We start from the raw sequence: 17,547 nt of genomic DNA, 5'->3' as shown, positions 1-17,547 counted from the left end.
AACTGAATCAAATTTGTAGTAAGCAATAAATTTCAGCCAAGCATTCAATTTCAGTGAGCAAGTAAGTTTCAGCAAGCATTAAACTTTAGCAAGCACACTCATTTTTGCTACAATTTTATGCTCACTATGAATAGTTATTGTATTATGTGTGGATCAATAACACACCATGTTGGCCTAAAGATGTCACATCCAATTTTCATTTGTTTCCATATTTTTCCAAGCTTTTGCTTTTGTGGAGTAAAACCACCACAAAAATTATATATTACATGAAATCTATACATCTTTTAAATCAGGCATTTGCTTAATTTTGATATTGTTAACATGGAGAAATGAAAGATTCACTAAAAATTAATGATGCTTAAATACAGTGACTTAAATTACTAGCAAAAATACTTAAAATATTGCATGTTTCTCTTTTTGGTAAAAACTCCACAACAATATCCTTTACTGAGCACAAATTTCTCAATCTTGACATTCCTTCAAAAGGAAAGTAGCTGCTAAAAACCTCCAAGAAAATTTTATTAGAACATACCCACTATGCATGCCCAATGCATATCCACCATATAATTTATTAGTTTAATCAGACTTGTTCAAAAGGTCAAATTTTGTATTAAAAGATCTGAATCATTTGGAAGGTACCCTGCAACACCAACCATGCAAAAGCTGCCCCAAAAAGTCAATTATATTTAAGGAAGTTCATAATCACCTCACCTGTAATTTGTCTTCAAGCAAATTCTTTATACACTGCTCCCCTTTAATCATTTGTGAATTTACTAATAACACGATAGATGTAGATCAATATTTTCAAATTAAAAAAATACTAACAAAATAAGCCCCTGTTTACTGACAATCATGACAAACAATGGTAAATGAAACTTTGATATATCACTAGTTTTGTAATAAAAAACAGTGGTTTATGCCAGGAATTTTAAATCGACATCATGAAATTCACAACTGTTAGTAAGTCACATAATGTGTTCAATTTCATTGTATAAAATCCCACTGTAAATAATATATGATGAAATATTGATGAATTAAAATACTAGTAATGCCTACTAGAGGCAATACTGCAAGAAATAAATCTGTTTAAGTAAGTCTTGTCAAATGAAATTTTGATAAGTAATTTTATCTTTTAATCCAGTTTCAGTGTTGTTTCCAAATTATTGCACACTAAATGCTGTTTTCAAAGATAAAATTAGCTATTTACTGGGTTTTCATTAAGCAATTTTGTTTAATATTTGTAAATGTTAGGCAGAAAAAAAAGCCTACATTTTGCCTTTTTCAAAGGAAAAAATATGATCCACACATGCCTCCATACTGTAAGTTGATCAGCAAGTTTTATGAGCACACTAAAAAGGGAAGTAACCATGTAATTACTTTCTCTGTAGGAAAGGATTAATATTCAGGTTTAACACAAATTCACAATTTTTCATGGATGCCATGATTACTACAAAACCATGGAGTTAAGACCCAGCAGATAATGGTCGTTCTGTGGATTTAAATACTGATGAAAATGTAACTTTGTGAAAAACAACAAAAATTAATACCCATATAAATAAATGAAGTTTTGGAACAAGAAAGGAGAAGTAAAACTAAACAAGTTAAGCACTTATTTATGTAAACTGTCTTAACTATTGTATCTATAAATGTCAATATTTTTTGGGGGGGGGTCAATAAAACTAAACTGACATTTATTTAGTGTATAAATAGAATTACTAAATTAGAAAGCTGAAAAGAATTATTTATTCTAAGAAGCTAGCAATAAGCAGAAACAACAGCTAGCACAATGAATATGCAAATGAAGGAACCGAAACAGAAAAGTAAAACAGTTTGTATGGAATTGGTGAGAAAGATACATACTGTAAATGGTGACTTACTGCAAACAAGAGATGCATTATACAATCAAAATATCAAAATGCTGGCTGTTGACTGAGATTCAAACACTCAGTGAAGACCCGATGTAGTTCATTTTATACAATAACTGACTGCTGGTCTTTGAAAGGACTAACTACAATTTCTGTTTCTGATTTTACAAGACAAAATTAAGGACAAGACTTTAGTACAATTATTCCCACTCTTCTAAATATATAGGAATGCAAGCCAAAAGTGACTTTCTACATATCGGGAATCAGTCACGAGTATATTTTCAAAGTTGCTACATACTGTATATACTTGCTTTTAAGTGGAGTCAAACTGCAAATAACAAAGGTCCTGATCTGTCGTAGCATAAAGCACCTGCAGATCAGGGTCCATGTTGTTTGTTCCATAGATTACTCATAACAAACTAGACCGACCCAGATCTGCCAGTGCATTATGCAGTTGGACTCGACTTATAAGCGAGAATATATGATAGTTCATATTTAACGGAGGTGACATTCCAATACTTGCCCCTGTGTTTTGATATTATGATTGAGTTCAGTTGTGCTCTTTCACAGTAAACTGCCACTCACTGTATATAATTCTCAAGCATTATTTAAAAAAGCAAAACTTAAAAATCTACACATTATCACAACAGCAAATGTTTATTTAATCAACAATGTTTGTAGAACCGGACAGGATGATACAAGGCTACAATTGTGATAAAGTGGAATGTAATAAGAGTGTGAGAATGTAAAGTTCCTACCATAACTCCACACATGATGATCCATTCCCTAGTCTTAACAGTTTTGACATTTTTGGAAATCTTTTTCCTGTATCAAGTCTGCTTCTACTATAAAGATAACGATACTAAAAGAATATGGGATGTCTAGGCTTCTTCTTGCAACAGCAATTTCATTTTTTTTTATCATATAGACCAATTTATTTGAAGTTCATTTGTTTAAAATTATATCATTATCTATTACCTCCATTTACAAAAGTACATTTTTCTGACTGAACAAAATTTATTTAGTCTTTGATAATACCTTTACATTAAAAAAATGTGAAACTTTAGACTCCTTCTGCGCAAACAAGAAAATGAAAACCCTCAAATTCTGATGACAATCACAATCCATTATCAATAACAATGGCCACAATACAGACTGGTTTAATTCTGTTGACATCACAGCAAGAGCAAAGTTCCACCACCACCAGATTATCTAAATACTACCACTCCCAAACCAAGCACACTAAAAACTAAAATGAGATGATTACCAATATGTTTTGGGGTATCTGGACATCTGGATGAAGGGGGTGTCGGAACAGAAAAGCTTCGCAGTGGGTTGCGTCTAGTTAAGCTATTGCAGGCATCAGATGACATGAGAGGGCTGGCAATACCCATAACTTGGGCTTTTTCAGGTGAATAGGGAGGGCTTTGTGCCTCACGATCCCTAAAGCCAACTTTCTCAGGGGTAAACATAGGATTGTGGGGTATCTCTTGTGGTCTTAGACCTGGAAGTGTAGAAAACAGGTAAAAGTCAAATGCTGCTGTGCTAGTGGGTTAGTAAACCAAGTAAAGACAAGTGACTGCAGAAGCTTAGTTTAACAGGTAAGGTTATGGTAGGTAATACTAAGTGATATGAACATGCTTCAGTTATAACTAAGTGGTGGTTAGTTTGAATGGTATATTGGTTAGTGAGTTAGATGGTTGCATTTGGTACAAGGAATGATTTTATGTTTTTATAAAAAAGACCTGTACTATTTAAAAAATGATTGGGAACTTAAAAAAGTAGTAACAGTTATCATACATCTCAAGTTTGATACAAAAAGAGAGGTAAACATGTTTTGCAGAAGGGGCTCAATTAAAAAAGTTTATTTTCTTTGGCTGAAATATTGATTAACAGTAACCTTGATAGCTCACCATCTCAAATCTCCATGCCAAACTTGAAACATTATCAACATGCACCTTTACAACTCTACCCCATGCATCCTCCCAACTGCCAAACTGTGACCTAAACACCACAGCACAAAATTTGGTATATACATTAAACGGGTTCCTGCTACAACTATATTAACTATGATAACAATAGTTCAAAACTGAAATCCAAACTCTGCCACCAAAGTGACAACTATACATAACCATGCTATCATTTGAAATTTCAGTTTTATGTGTGACCTCTCTACAAGGGATCCCAAGGTAGGAGACAAAGATTTATACGCCCTCTTACATATGGTTCCCATATGGAACACTTATGTATGAAGCACATAAAAGTTACAAGAATTTGAATCCCATTTTCAAAAGACATTTCCTTGACAATTCTCACGTCTCACACAGTAAGGATGAAAAACAAAGACTGAACTATAAGCTAGATAACGAGTTCCCCAAGAAACTAAGAAAAAAATAAAGGGCATGCCATCCCTGCTAGACACCAAGACAACAGGGATGGAGGGGAGTATGTGTGTGGGTGTGGGTGGGTGTGAGTAATGGATCCGTTTAAAGGTTCAATACTTGTTTAACATTTGAATTGGGAATAAATGTCAATAAAGAGCTTTTGCTAATGAACTTGTTCACTTTTTTGTATAAAAACGTGCTCCACGAGTCTTCAACAACCACCACGCGTATGCAAAAACATTCTCATCTATTATGTCAATGCTTTTGTTATTTTTGACAACAAAACAAGATTTCTTTTGATTAACTCAGTCGGCCCTGATCCCGTCTGTATGCATGATCTGGTTTCTGCATTCAATGGCTGATCCCTCCTGTAGTCATGGTTTGTCTATTGCAATCAATGGCCGATCCCGTCTGATTGGTTACAAATGGGTTTTTTCCAAGAATTAGACCAATATTAAACCAATCAGAAATGATTTTACTTTCATTTGTGCAAATTTGAATTGTTCAGAAGGCAAGGGTTACTGAGCAGTTTCACTACACGTGTTCTGTTCATGAACAATTGTAAATGATGGTGGACATAAGAGTGATTTTTGATGACGATGAGAGCAAAAATGAGGAGTTTCTTGGGTTTGATCTAGAAAATATTGAGCAATCAGAGGAAAGATATGTTCGACAATTGGAAATTTTGCGAGATTTAGATTCGAACAAAGAAGTTGCTGAGACTGAACTGTCAGAAGAAGAGGATGCTGATAGTCATGATGATAGAGTTCGTGTGGATCTAGCAGATTGGGGCAATCATCTCTGGCTTGTCCAAATCGATGATTTTAGTGGACCAAATCCTGGACCTACAATGAACACAGACAAGGAAAAAAGAGAAACTGACTTTTTTCATTTGTTATTTCCAGAGGAACTATACTCTGACATTGCAAACAAAACCAATGCATATGCCCAAAAAAGCATCTTGGTATCACCAAACAAAATGTGGTATCTAACAACACCAGACGAGATAAAAGCTCTGATTGGAACTCATGTTGTTATGGGAGTCCTTCTAGCACCAACCCAAGATATGTATTGGTATAAGGACAAACTTTTCCATCCTTCCTGCATTGACCTGAAATTTAGGCATGCAAGATTTGAAAATATACATAAATATATTTTCATGTGACTGACACCAGCAATAACCCACCTTGAAGAACAACTGGTCACGACAAACTGGCCCAGATTCAACCAATATTGGCGTGTATTCGCAACACATGCACTAGAGAATACAATCCATATTGTGGGTGTCCATTAATGAAGCAATGACTGCATTTTCAGGATGACTGGGCTCTAAGCAGTATGTGCCTTTAAAACCAACCAAGACAGGCATCGAAGTATGGGTGCAAGCGGATCCTCATAATGGATAGATTGGGGACTTTCAGGTTTATACAGAAAGGACTGACAACAATACCAGAATTGAACCTTAGACAAAGGGTTGTTCTTTATTTGATGGAACCTTTGTTTCGTCTTGAACACCATGTCTACATTGACAGCTATTTTTTATACAGCTCTAGGCATATTTCTTCAGTTTCAACAAAAAAGCTATGTATGGCTGTGGAACAGTTAGATCAAATCGAAAGGGTTTTCCATCTGGATGACAAAAAGTAAAGCTGAAAGAGCAGGGCCAAAGCATAATCAAACAGAAAGGAGACATAAGAATTACAAGAAGATCACAATACTGTGTACCAACTCTTATGGTTAGGCCACATCTGTCAGCCGGAAGCAGAAAGATGGTTCCATCAAGGATATTCCATGTCCACTCCCAGTCAAACTGTACAACATGTACATGAATGGAGTAGACCATGCGGATCAAATGCAAGCAACTTACATCACTGGTAGAAAGTCCTTGAAATGGTGGAAGTATCTGGGATTTTTTCCTTTTCAATATTTCAATAGTAAATTCATATTTGCTGATGAAAGAATCGTGGAACCATAATACTGCCACCAAAAACAAGAGGGAAAGAGCTAGAACACAGTTGGAGTTTAGAATGAATCTTTCTTGCACATTAACTACTTGGAAAATCTGTAGGTAAAAGAAAAAGTAGAAGTTTAATCCCAGATTCAGCAAGGTCAACATTGGTCAGTGGTCATACCACAGATAAAAACCTGCAAAATGCGTTCACTGAACAAAGTTCGATCTGAACCAACAACTGTATGTGAACAATGCCAAGTAAATTTGTGTGTAAAATGTTTCAAACCATATCACAGATTAAAAAGGGCTGATGACATGATATTTCTAAAAACACTGCACATAACTTTGTAAATAATGTATAAATAGGTTGTGAAAGTCCTGGACAAATAGGAAAAAATTATATCACTGTGTAGACAAATTCATTTGGAATAATTGGTGATAATTTTGTGGGTTTTTATTGGATATAAGAAGAGAAATTAAGGTAAGAGTAAATGCATGTGCATGATGTTTATAAAATTTTACAAACAGGAAAAAACTCTCTGGGGCACAAACAGCTAGACACAGCTTAGTGATTCTGGGGCATAGCAGCAGTGATACTGATAACAGTGCTGGGGCTGGATGAATTAAACTGATGGTGATATTTATTTTGTGAATCAATCACAGAATTGCTGGCAGATATAGCTGTGATGGTGGATGATATTTTTCATGCTTGAATACAAGGGAGAATATGAAATTTATGATCGTGACACTGAAACTGAATTAAAACATATAACTAAAACAAATTTCACATATCAAAAATTTATTTAATGGGTATTTATTTCTAAAAGTATTGGCACCAGTAAGCATTGGTAACATTTTGATAGATTTATCATCTGATAGATATGAATGTGCTGAGAACATTATTTAGAAAGTGTACAACTTCTTATTTAAAGCCGAGAAATTCATGATGTTGATTAAAATTTCCGCATACTAACAGCTGTTTTGAATGATAAAATGAACAATATAACCGGAATTCATTTACATGTACCAACTTCAATCACAATTTTATTTGTGTTCAACAAGAAGGGGGTCACTTTTTTGCCCTTTTCTAGTTTTTAAAAATGGATCCATTTATCAAGGGAGATGTAAATGGAAAAATCTTATGGTGTTCATCATTGCTACCATATCGGCAGAAGGGGAACTACTTATCTGAACCATGCTAATGTTTCTGAAAATATTAATTCTGGAAAACTTGAACTGAACAAGCCACATTCAGTATTTTCTAACAAGAATTCCACAAAAATTGAAGTTTCATCTGTATGTGATGTCATACCCCAACTACTGACTTTAAGAAAATAATTTAGCTTAGATAAGGTTTCTAGCTCAATAAATGAATTTATCTTGGCAAGTATTAGGCAACAAACCAACCATAAATAGCTCTTTGTATCTATGACTGAGTTGGGGTTCAAACCTGCTACCTCCCACATCCGAGTCAGGCACTCTAACCACTTATTGGTAGGCCACCAGAGTGGTCATTCTAGGTTTGATTAAAAAAAACATTCATATTTATTGGATTTATCATATGCACAAGCTATTACAGCAAGAAAAAAAAAGGTACAGTCCACTAACCATGAAACCCTTATCAGAGTACTGATCATCAATGGTTTAAAGATATGATGTCTGGTCAATATCCACCTGTACAAGTTAATTTTTGACCTTTAACTTGATGCTATGTGAATTTGGCCTGATTTTCGAAACTCCTTCACTTCTGCAAGTATGCTGGTATTCAGATCTGCACCATTTCCTTTCAGATTCTGGTTTGGTTTTGTGGGTTTAACTTCACATTTCATTGCATGATAGGCTATATGTGCCTGTCAGGAGATTTTGCTGGTGAAAAAACCCACAAAAGAACCACCAACCCACAAGAAGCTACTGGGTAGCACATATCCACATTGGTTGAGCTGAGACTCAAAATTCAAGTGGATAGAGGTGAGATGTGTGAGTGATCTGTAAAGGTGAATACCTTAGACCGCTCAGTCACCCATGCATCTTTTCATTCTGAACCAATTACATATTAAATAAGTGTTTTAGTGAAAATCCCAAATGACCACCGTTTATTCAAGAGAAGTGATCACAAAGATCTTATAGATGGACAATACTGTGCCATGTCTAGGGGCACTATAATAATAAATACCTCCAATATAAGGTGAGTACCACTTTCATTCAAAACCAGATACAAACTGCTACAGTGTTTTAAGTGAAAACCCCATCTTGCTACCTTCCATTCAGGAAATTTAATGTTGGAGATCTGACTGGCACCATTTTCATTCAGGACCAACTACAGATCACTTTAAGTCTTCAAGCAAATTTCTATGTTGATACAACTAGCTGTTGCTCAGCCGTATTAGATGATAGCACCATTTTCGTTATGACGACCTGGATATCTTAAGGAGTCCTTTAGTGAAAACTCATCTCAATATAACCATCCATTTGGAGGAGCTGTTGTAAGAGTTTCAATATGGTGAGCATTTTGGATGTCTGAGTGGGACCATTTTTGTTTAAGACCAACCGGACATCATAAGTCTTTCGGTGAAAACCCAATGTCAATACGATTGTCCATTTAAGAGGAGAAACAAGAACACTTTTTGAAAATAATAATGATGACTATACTGAAAGTATGAAGGGCATCGTTTTCATTTAGGACCACCCAGACCATTAGACAACTATGTGACACATTCCATAACTATCCTCCCAGTATGAGCAGCGTTAACTAGTGCTAATGGATATGTGCCATACGGATGACAGGTCATCACTTCAGCTCTTCCACTCTATAACCAGGAGACTTTTTCATTGATATTTGTAAATATGCAAATAATATAATGAGCTACCTCCATCTTTCCTGTTCTCCATACATCACACTTGTACACAAATGTTTTTAATTCAAAATGTCCTGGTTGTAAATGAGATCAAAGGATGGTTCCACGACTTACATCTACCATGGGTGTACAGAGGGCCAGCCTTAGGCCAATTGGGTTGATGTGGACCTATCAAGTCCTGCACTCACAGAGGTTCTGTGAGTTACTAATTTTGAAAAATATATCTAAAGATAGAAAGTAATTTTAAAGCGATGGAAGAATTTTTTTAAAGTTCAATATCAAATAAAACTTGTTTAAAAGTTTATTTCCAAATGTCATGCTCACAGGAGTCCCCATGTGTTAGGAGCAGGGACCCCGCCAAAATGATCAAACTTGGGCCCAGCATTTGTAAAGGCCTTTACTGGGTGAACAAGAGAATAAAGTTAACAAAAAACTACAAAAATACAACAGGAACAACAAACTTTAACACAGAATCTCAATGTTGATGTCACCACTAACAGAAGCTTGGCACCAATTGTCTTTCAATTTTGTTAGGCTGGCAAGAGAACAAAAAGAATGGTAAAATCTTGTATTGCTTGTTGCTGAATCAGTATACAGATGTATATACCATTCTGATTTAATGTTGAAATGCTTGGTAGAGCAAAATGACAACTTCACTATTTGAACCTTGTCAATGATAATAGAAAATGGGTAAAACAATTTTGTAAAATGAACAGATCCAAGTATTGCAATATATTATTAAATGGGAAATATTTCTTCAAAAATTCATGTATAAAGAGAAGTTTACAATGGCAGTGTTTAACCGATTCCTTATGGGATATATGTTTCAGACCACTATTGTAAAGTCTAACCAGCAAACTGTACATTTTGTCATTTGTTGTACTAGTTTCTTGGGGCACTATAATAACAAATTGGGTTATCCTGTGAGAGAAAAAGAGAAAAAAGAAAACAACAAAAGCATCTTAAAAATAAAACAGGAAGTGACTCTCACAGGAGCTGTCAAAAAGAAGTTGTAGGCTTTAACCATGAGACTTATTTCAACAATTCCTATTTTAAAAGTTGAATACATAAATCAGCCAAGATATTTTTTTTTAATTTAACATTGAAACAATTAGTTTTTAAAGAATACACTTTTCCTATGCTTGAGTAAACATGCTGAAAGGCAAAAACTGTCTAAAAATAAGTTGTGAGCTTCGACAGTGAACCTATGTCATAGAAAAATGATTCACAGAATTCATCTCAGCTATTGAAAAGATATACCTGTATGCTAAGTTTGATTAAAATCCATACTTTCTATATGTTTGATTGTTGCATTCAAGGGCCATTATAACTAAAAAAATTAAATAAGTTATGAACACAGAACTCTTTTATGAAAATAAAACAGAAGATTATCATCAAGGCATATTATATGCCAGCCCAATGTTTAACAGTCCTGTATGTTGATAACCACAATATTTGCAATAAAAAACAAAATCTTATTTCAAAGTGACCTTGACATTTGCCCTTTTGATCCAAATCAGTAGGAGCCTTCCTTATCCTAAATGCAAGCCATCCAAAAAAGTCTGGGATGCAGAACTGATGTTACTGTGCAGAAACCATTTTTCCTCTTTCATTCAGTTCTCTTGCCCTTCAACAGTTTGATCCACAAATCAATAGCATTCTTCCTGAACAGAGTTTGGTTGATGAATGGAGTTTTCGACTACATGATCAACTGGGTTCTTCCTCACACTGAGTGCAAATCATCCACGAATAATGGTGACCACAGCAAATGAACAGCTGCAGTTACAGTACAGAAACCGTTTTTCTTTCTTTCAATTAGAGTGACCTCAACAACTGGAGTCCACAATCGATAGCGTTCTTCCTTACCCCAAGTGCAAACTATGCAGAAAGTTTCTGTAACAGTAGAAGACGGAATAGAATACTGTGCAGAAACTATTTTACCTTTATTCAGTCAGTTTCCTAGACCTTTGGAGGCCAATATTAGTAAGGTTCTTTCTTACCTCAATTGCAAGGTATCTATAAAGTCTGGGTGGACAACTAAAGTTAATGTGCAGAAACCAAATCAAACTGGACAAAACATAATGATGTAAAAAAGCTCAGGTGCTTAAACTTTAACTATCACTGAAAGTCCATTGCTGTTCATATCGAAGAACCTGTCTGATAGATCAAACCTTCTTTCAAAAACATTATGATAGGTCAAAAAATTTCACAGCCAATAAATCTACCTTGAGAATCTGGATTCTCAAAGCGGTGGTCTTTCAATACAGGTTTTGTTGTATGTGAAGGTTAAGACTTTTAAATATAAAAAGAGTAGAAATACTGTATATTTAGTAGTTACTATTACTTCAACTGAAATACCAATTCAGCTTCAAAATGTTTCAATGACCCTGCTCATTCCATTTAGTCTCAAAACCTAGGATCTTCTGAACATCAACCACATGCAGCTGACAGACATTAAACCTGGGCTCTAATTTAACTCTACAATTTACCAAAAGGACTCAAGACTAAAATTTAAGTTATTAATCTAGTGATCTGACTGACTTAAATCCAACTTAAAATTCATCCATCAAATGTTTTATGTCTACACTTTACTTAAAGACTTGTATCACTTAAATTTAATCTATATTGGTTTAAATTTAATGTAACACTGATAAGACAAATTTCTTTGCATCTCCATTTAATAATAAGTTAGATGCCTTACAATACATTCCATAGATAAAAAATGCTTCGAGTGATAATAATGTACAAGTCATTTTTGTCAGCCATTAATTTTTAAAAAATCAATGTTAGACAAAATTTCAACATGAATGTATATCATTCCAGGCAAGCAGAAATGTAGCCATGGCAAATAAGCAAATGCAATTAGTAACAAAGCAACTGCTTACTGGAAATATTTTTTGAAGCTAAAGGCATATACGGTTAGTATGTTTGAGCAAGTCCACCTCCAAAGCAAAATGGAAAGAAAAAAAAAACAGTGTGATCAACTTGCCAGTAGTTTCACCATCATTGCCACCAGAAAGAGACTGACTTGTATGTAACACAAAGTAAGCAGGAACATTTTCAGTGAAGTTATTGTCCATACTAGGAAATTTTCCCCTTTCTCCTTTATTATCATTCTTACAACCAAGCAAAACTAATTGAGGCTCAAAACAAAATTGTTATATGTCACTCTTTGCATTTAAGAACTAGCCTGAAATTTCACCAACTTAAACTAAAGTCTACAAGTCAGCTTTTTTGACTGATTAAATGTCATTCTGGCTTGAAATTAACCAATCAAATGTCACAAGCCTTCTCTTAAAGATAGACTATAATGGTGAAATTTGAGCCCGGAAGATGACAATATACTGCGGCAAAACTTTCCCTTTATACAGTGTGTGTGTGTGTGTGTGTGTATAGATATATGCAAAAAATACATGCCATAACCAACTCTACTGGGGTAGGGCTCCTCATGGCTGTCATTTAGACTGGCTGCATCCTCTTCCAAAATAGGTAACCTGTCTGATAAGCAAAACAAAGAACCATGCACATTTGCTGACCAACCAGAAAGCAGAATTTTTCCAGTTTGAATCTCTGTGCCACATAAAGAGGCCATTAAAATTTTTGTGGACATAATAGAGTTGACCATGTCTATTATTTTTCAGATCTTTTCTTTTTACAATCTGTGAATGAAATCAGCCTACTAAACCCCAATCTGAAGATTTAAAAAAAAATTAAATAGTTAAAAATAAAATCATAAATTCATTTTTTAACTGTCATTTTAAGGTTAATTTTTCAAGTCATCTGCCAAGAACTTCTAATTGTGTTTCAAGTGTCCATGTGAAGAACTGCTTTTTGCCCAAGTTAATGAGATGCAACGGACAGAAATTCTGACTAGCATAGAAGCTTAACCATCATCACAAATCTCTCCAAATAAATTCAGTGCACTGAGGCTGAAATTATCACCTTGAGTAACAGAGTCAACTACATTCAAGTTGGTGTGATTTGGATTTTTAACATAGCTTTAAAAATATTTCAGTCATACTGCTACGATGTCTGCGGTGTGGCAGTTTAAAGTGATATCTAGCACTGGAGCATCATGCCATAGAAATGCAGGATGATGTCCCACCCAGTCACATTATCCTGACACAAGGCTGACCAGTCCTAACATTAACCTCTTAATGCTGAGAGCCTAGTGAGGCAGACTGTTAGTACCATTTTTACAAGTCCTTTGTATGACTCTGACAGGGTTTGAACCCACAACCTCGCACATCTGAGGCAAATGCTCAGAGATTCTGTATGTCAATATACCTAATTGCACAACTGACTTTATAAGTTTTACAAATAAAAATGACAGCTATCTGTAAGGTTCATTATAGGGAACATATTTTCTCATTTTTTAACAAATTCATTTTGTTTGATTCCTTTTTATTTTAAATGATATGGTGTTGTGGTCGTAATTGTATGAACTTGAACATAATTTACAAAATACAGATCTATACTGATGAACCAGGACAGAATCATGTCTTTCTAGATTTTATACACATTTCTTTTATTTTGTTAAATGCTTCTACCCCTGTTCTCGTAATAAAAGTTTGAAAAACAAAATCAATGGATAGGATATCTTCTGAATGATTCAACGTTTACAATTTAGAAATTTTGTGGAAATCAGGTTCATACACCTCTATCACATTAAAGAAAAAGTTTCTCTGGCTAAGCTACATAATTTTTTTCAGTGCAAATACTAGATATGTATGTATGTATGTATGTATGTATATGTGTGTGTGTGTGTGTGTATATATATATATATATATATATATATATATATATATATATATATATATATATATATATATATATACATATATACACACACATACACACACACACACACGTGCACTACATTGATACATCAACAAATACACAGATTAACATACGGCAGCTAATATTTCTCAGTAAAATTACCAGTATTGCTATTACTTTTCAATACAGTTACATGTTCTACCAGTCTTCATTAAAATTACATCCTTCAATTTTAAATTATTCATGTTCGACACATTTTTTCTATGTAAACCATGTAAGCATCTTAATTAAAATAAAAAATGTGTCACGGCCTTTGTTTGGCTCTAGAAAAATGGAAACAATACAAAAATAAATTGCTTTCATCCCTAGAATTCAGCTATTATGTAAAAAAAATTATAAACAAAACTTTCAAATGTTTGAAAACTCCAGTTCCATTTCAGTAATTTCACTTGAGAAATATGTGTTGTCAGTGATTCTAAGCTCATGCAAAAAAAAAGTATACATATCACTCAAAACAAACTCAAGATGCAGGGGTGATAATTCTAAGGATGAAAACACTATCTGTAACTTATTTGGAGAGAGTCACAACAACAAATATAATCAAGTTAGACTCACAATTATAATCCGGTAACGAAAATCCATGCACTGTTCAAAATAGAAGTTTTTGTTTCTTTAACATATGTTATATGGACAAATGAAGATGAAATCTGAAATTGATTTTTTTAGTATGAAAGCTTCATACTTAAGGCTGTTCCATTTAAAAAGACATGGTACCTAGGGAAAGCGGTTTTGTTTAGTTTACCAGGGTACTCTGATTACTCAAGGGGTTCATTTAAAAATGCTCCACATGGATAAACATTCCATAGGGTCCCAATTATGTTTTTATGGAACAGCCTTAATGAATCTTAGATCTTTGTTAATAATGTCTTTCTTACAAATCAAACACAATGTGCACACAGTCATATCAAAAACAAAACGCTGAAGGTCATGAGTTTAGTTTCTGTTATAAGCAGACAGGCATATTATGTATACAATGAAGCTGATGCAATTTCTCATTTGCAATAAAAACTTATTTCATATATACAGACAATTTATTACCTAAGGATACCTTTCTATGACCCAATATCAGTACCATTTCTACTCACTTATAAGTTAGGTCCAACTAAAAGCAATATATATCTTGATCTTCCATCACATAATGTCCTAGGAGATCAGGGGCTATGTTGTTTGTTCTACTGATTAATCCTAACAAATTAAACAGGCCCATATATACCAGTGCATTATGACATGGCAGATCTGGATCCATGCAGTATGCACACTGGATCAGACTTACAGTAAAAGTTTGACTGAATGATGCAATTATGCATGTTCTTTCTGCAAATAAATTTAATCTGCTACATCACTGATACTACCCTGAAAACATTACACAAGCGAACCTCAGCAACATCAGGGTGAAAACATGTGGTCAACAGCACAAACCCTTAAGTGTTCAATCACCAAATATATTACATATTAAAATCAATTGCCACCTGAAAATTGTGCATGTGTCTATGTGGTTTGGTGTGTGTGTGTGTGTGTGGCTTTTCACAGCAGTATTAGTGAAGAATTACAAGTGCCATGTTTCCATAGCTGCAAAAGAAAACATTCACTTTTAAAATAAATCACACAGCAAAAAAAGCAAATTGCTTTTTTTAATCAAAATAAATTCACAGGTTACAAAATCACTGCACAATTTTTCATGCCTTTCTTTTAGTGAGCTTAATTCTTCGAATGGTCTACTTTCACAGAACACTTTGTACAGTATTATAAGGGGCAAACAGTTCACCCCTCAATTCACACCAGTGGTGCAATTTAATCAGTGTGAATATATACTTACTTGATGGCTGAGTTATGTCCCCTGCATTTACCCTAGGTGGCCCTGTGACATAAGGCATTTGGTATTGTGTTCTGGGGTACACTGGACGCATGGGTATCACCCCAGAGTCTTCAACACAGCTGGTTGTGGGCACTTGCGAGACAGCAAGTCGTTGCATTAAATGTCCATTAGGGAATGCCGTTACTGTTGCAACTGCTGAGAATAGAAAAAAGCAGAAAGAATAAATTACATGCTAATATAAAAATGTTTCATTTCTCTTCTCAAGCAATACATTATGGTTTCTTTATCACAAAATGACTTCTCACCTTTTGACAAGCCAATGTGTGACTTTTGATAGTACATCCATTCCAATGCATGTGAGGCATGATAAAAATCCACTCTTGTAAACACAAGATACATCCAAGATATGTCGTAACTCAGAGATGCCGACCCCAAATCATGCTTATCAGCAATACTACAACATACTTTTGGAATCAAAACAGCCTGTTAGGAATACTACTACCAACGTTTTGGAATCTAGGCAGCCTGTTAGGAAATACATCATGAACTTTTTGGAATCTAGGCAGCCTGTTAGGAATATCATCATCTAAGTTTTGGAATCTAGAAAGCCTGTTAGGAACATTAGCATCAACCTTTTGGAATCTAGGCAGCCGGTTAGAAATACCATCATCAACTTTTTGGACTCCAGGCAGCCTGTTAGAAATACCATCATCAACTTTTTGGACTCCAGGCAGCCTGTCAGAAATACCATCATCAACTTTTTGGAATCTGGACAGCCTTTAGGAATGGATAACAGATTCATTCGAAGCATCACACTTCTATACATATTATATTTTTCTGAGTCTATATATACCTGTGCAATCTGAAACAATTTGGGTCCAACCATAATAAATAGTCTGACCATTGCTTTAATTTAAGAACTTAGTTTACATTTTTTGACCACAACAAGAAGCATAAAAGTAAGTATTCATCAGGAATTATCGCCTCTTTCTTTCTTCTTTATGTCAGCAGCTAATTTTCACCTATTCACAATGTAATCAACTGGTTTATTGTCATGTACATTGTTTTTTTAACATTAAGGAACTATACTTTATTTATCAGTCTGTCACACTGATGCATAAGAAATATTCTTCCTACCCAAGCCCACATCAAATTTCATCCTTTAACTTTTATCCCATCACAATTCTGATGTTTTTGAATTTTACCAACATAATTTGCATTGCAGAATTTTCACTATAACTTCAAAATAATTCTACAAAAAATGTTATGTTTGGCATCTTTGATAAACTGGAGCAAGTAAATTAAAGATGGATGATATCATCATTGCCACATCTTCAACAGTATTCATCCTTTGTTAGGGCAAAAGCAAAGTCTACTTGAAATACACAGTAAAGATCAAGACTTATATAATCAAGTCCGAATGAATTTTGTATTCTTTATCAGGATTTTAAAAATAAACACATACAGAAAATATCCAACATCTGATAAGCCTTAACATTTCTACAGTGGAATATGCTATGATGATCCATCCACAACATGAGTTTTATATTCTTGTTCTTTTTAAGTCTGCATTTTAGATAAATGACTGAAATACACATATTATTCATGCATAAATATAATACTTTGCGATCTCCTGCCAAACTGTCTAAGCAATGTTATGCTAAGTAAGTTGTTTTGCTATGCTTTGAGATTATAACAATCAATAGCCAAATGCACTTCATTCCAGTGGCAGGCCAGTACAACTTTCTGTACCTAATGATGCAGAAGTAAATAATTCTTTTCAGTTGATGAAAATGACCCTGAAGACACATGGCCAGCTGAGCTCTGAATCTTCAAG

General features: G+C 34.4%; 1 protein-coding gene across 10 annotated transcripts in view; it reads right to left on the bottom strand.

Moving 5' to 3' along the window:
• Nucleotides 1-17,547, bottom strand: part of LOC149793895 (neogenin-like) — a 253,342-nt gene that overhangs the window by 12,854 nt on the left and 222,941 nt on the right. For 3 of the 10 annotated variants that reach the window (XM_089967829.1, XM_089967830.1, XM_089967832.1), the window contains exons 22-25: nt 15,711-15,905; nt 14,450-14,479; nt 12,473-12,553; nt 3,133-3,369 (exon numbers count right to left, since the gene is read on the bottom strand). In XM_089967829.1, the coding sequence (XP_089823955.1) occupies nt 3,133-3,369; nt 12,473-12,553; nt 14,450-14,479; nt 15,711-15,905 (543 nt within the window). The remainder of the gene's footprint in view (nt 1-3,132; nt 3,370-12,472; nt 12,554-14,449; nt 14,480-15,710; nt 15,906-17,547) is intronic. The other 7 variants (XM_089967835.1, XM_089967833.1, XM_089967831.1 and 4 more) reach the window with 7 other exon arrangements.

The sequence above is a fragment of the Sinohyriopsis cumingii genome, chromosome 8, assembly GCF_028554795.1.
Source record: "Sinohyriopsis cumingii isolate HCF-2022 chromosome 8, ASM2855479v2, whole genome shotgun sequence".
Classification (NCBI taxonomy): Eukaryota; Metazoa; Mollusca; class Bivalvia; order Unionida; family Unionidae; genus Sinohyriopsis; species Sinohyriopsis cumingii.
The sequence above is the reverse complement of the archived record's forward strand: the minus strand, read 5'-3'. Positions and strand labels throughout refer to the sequence as shown.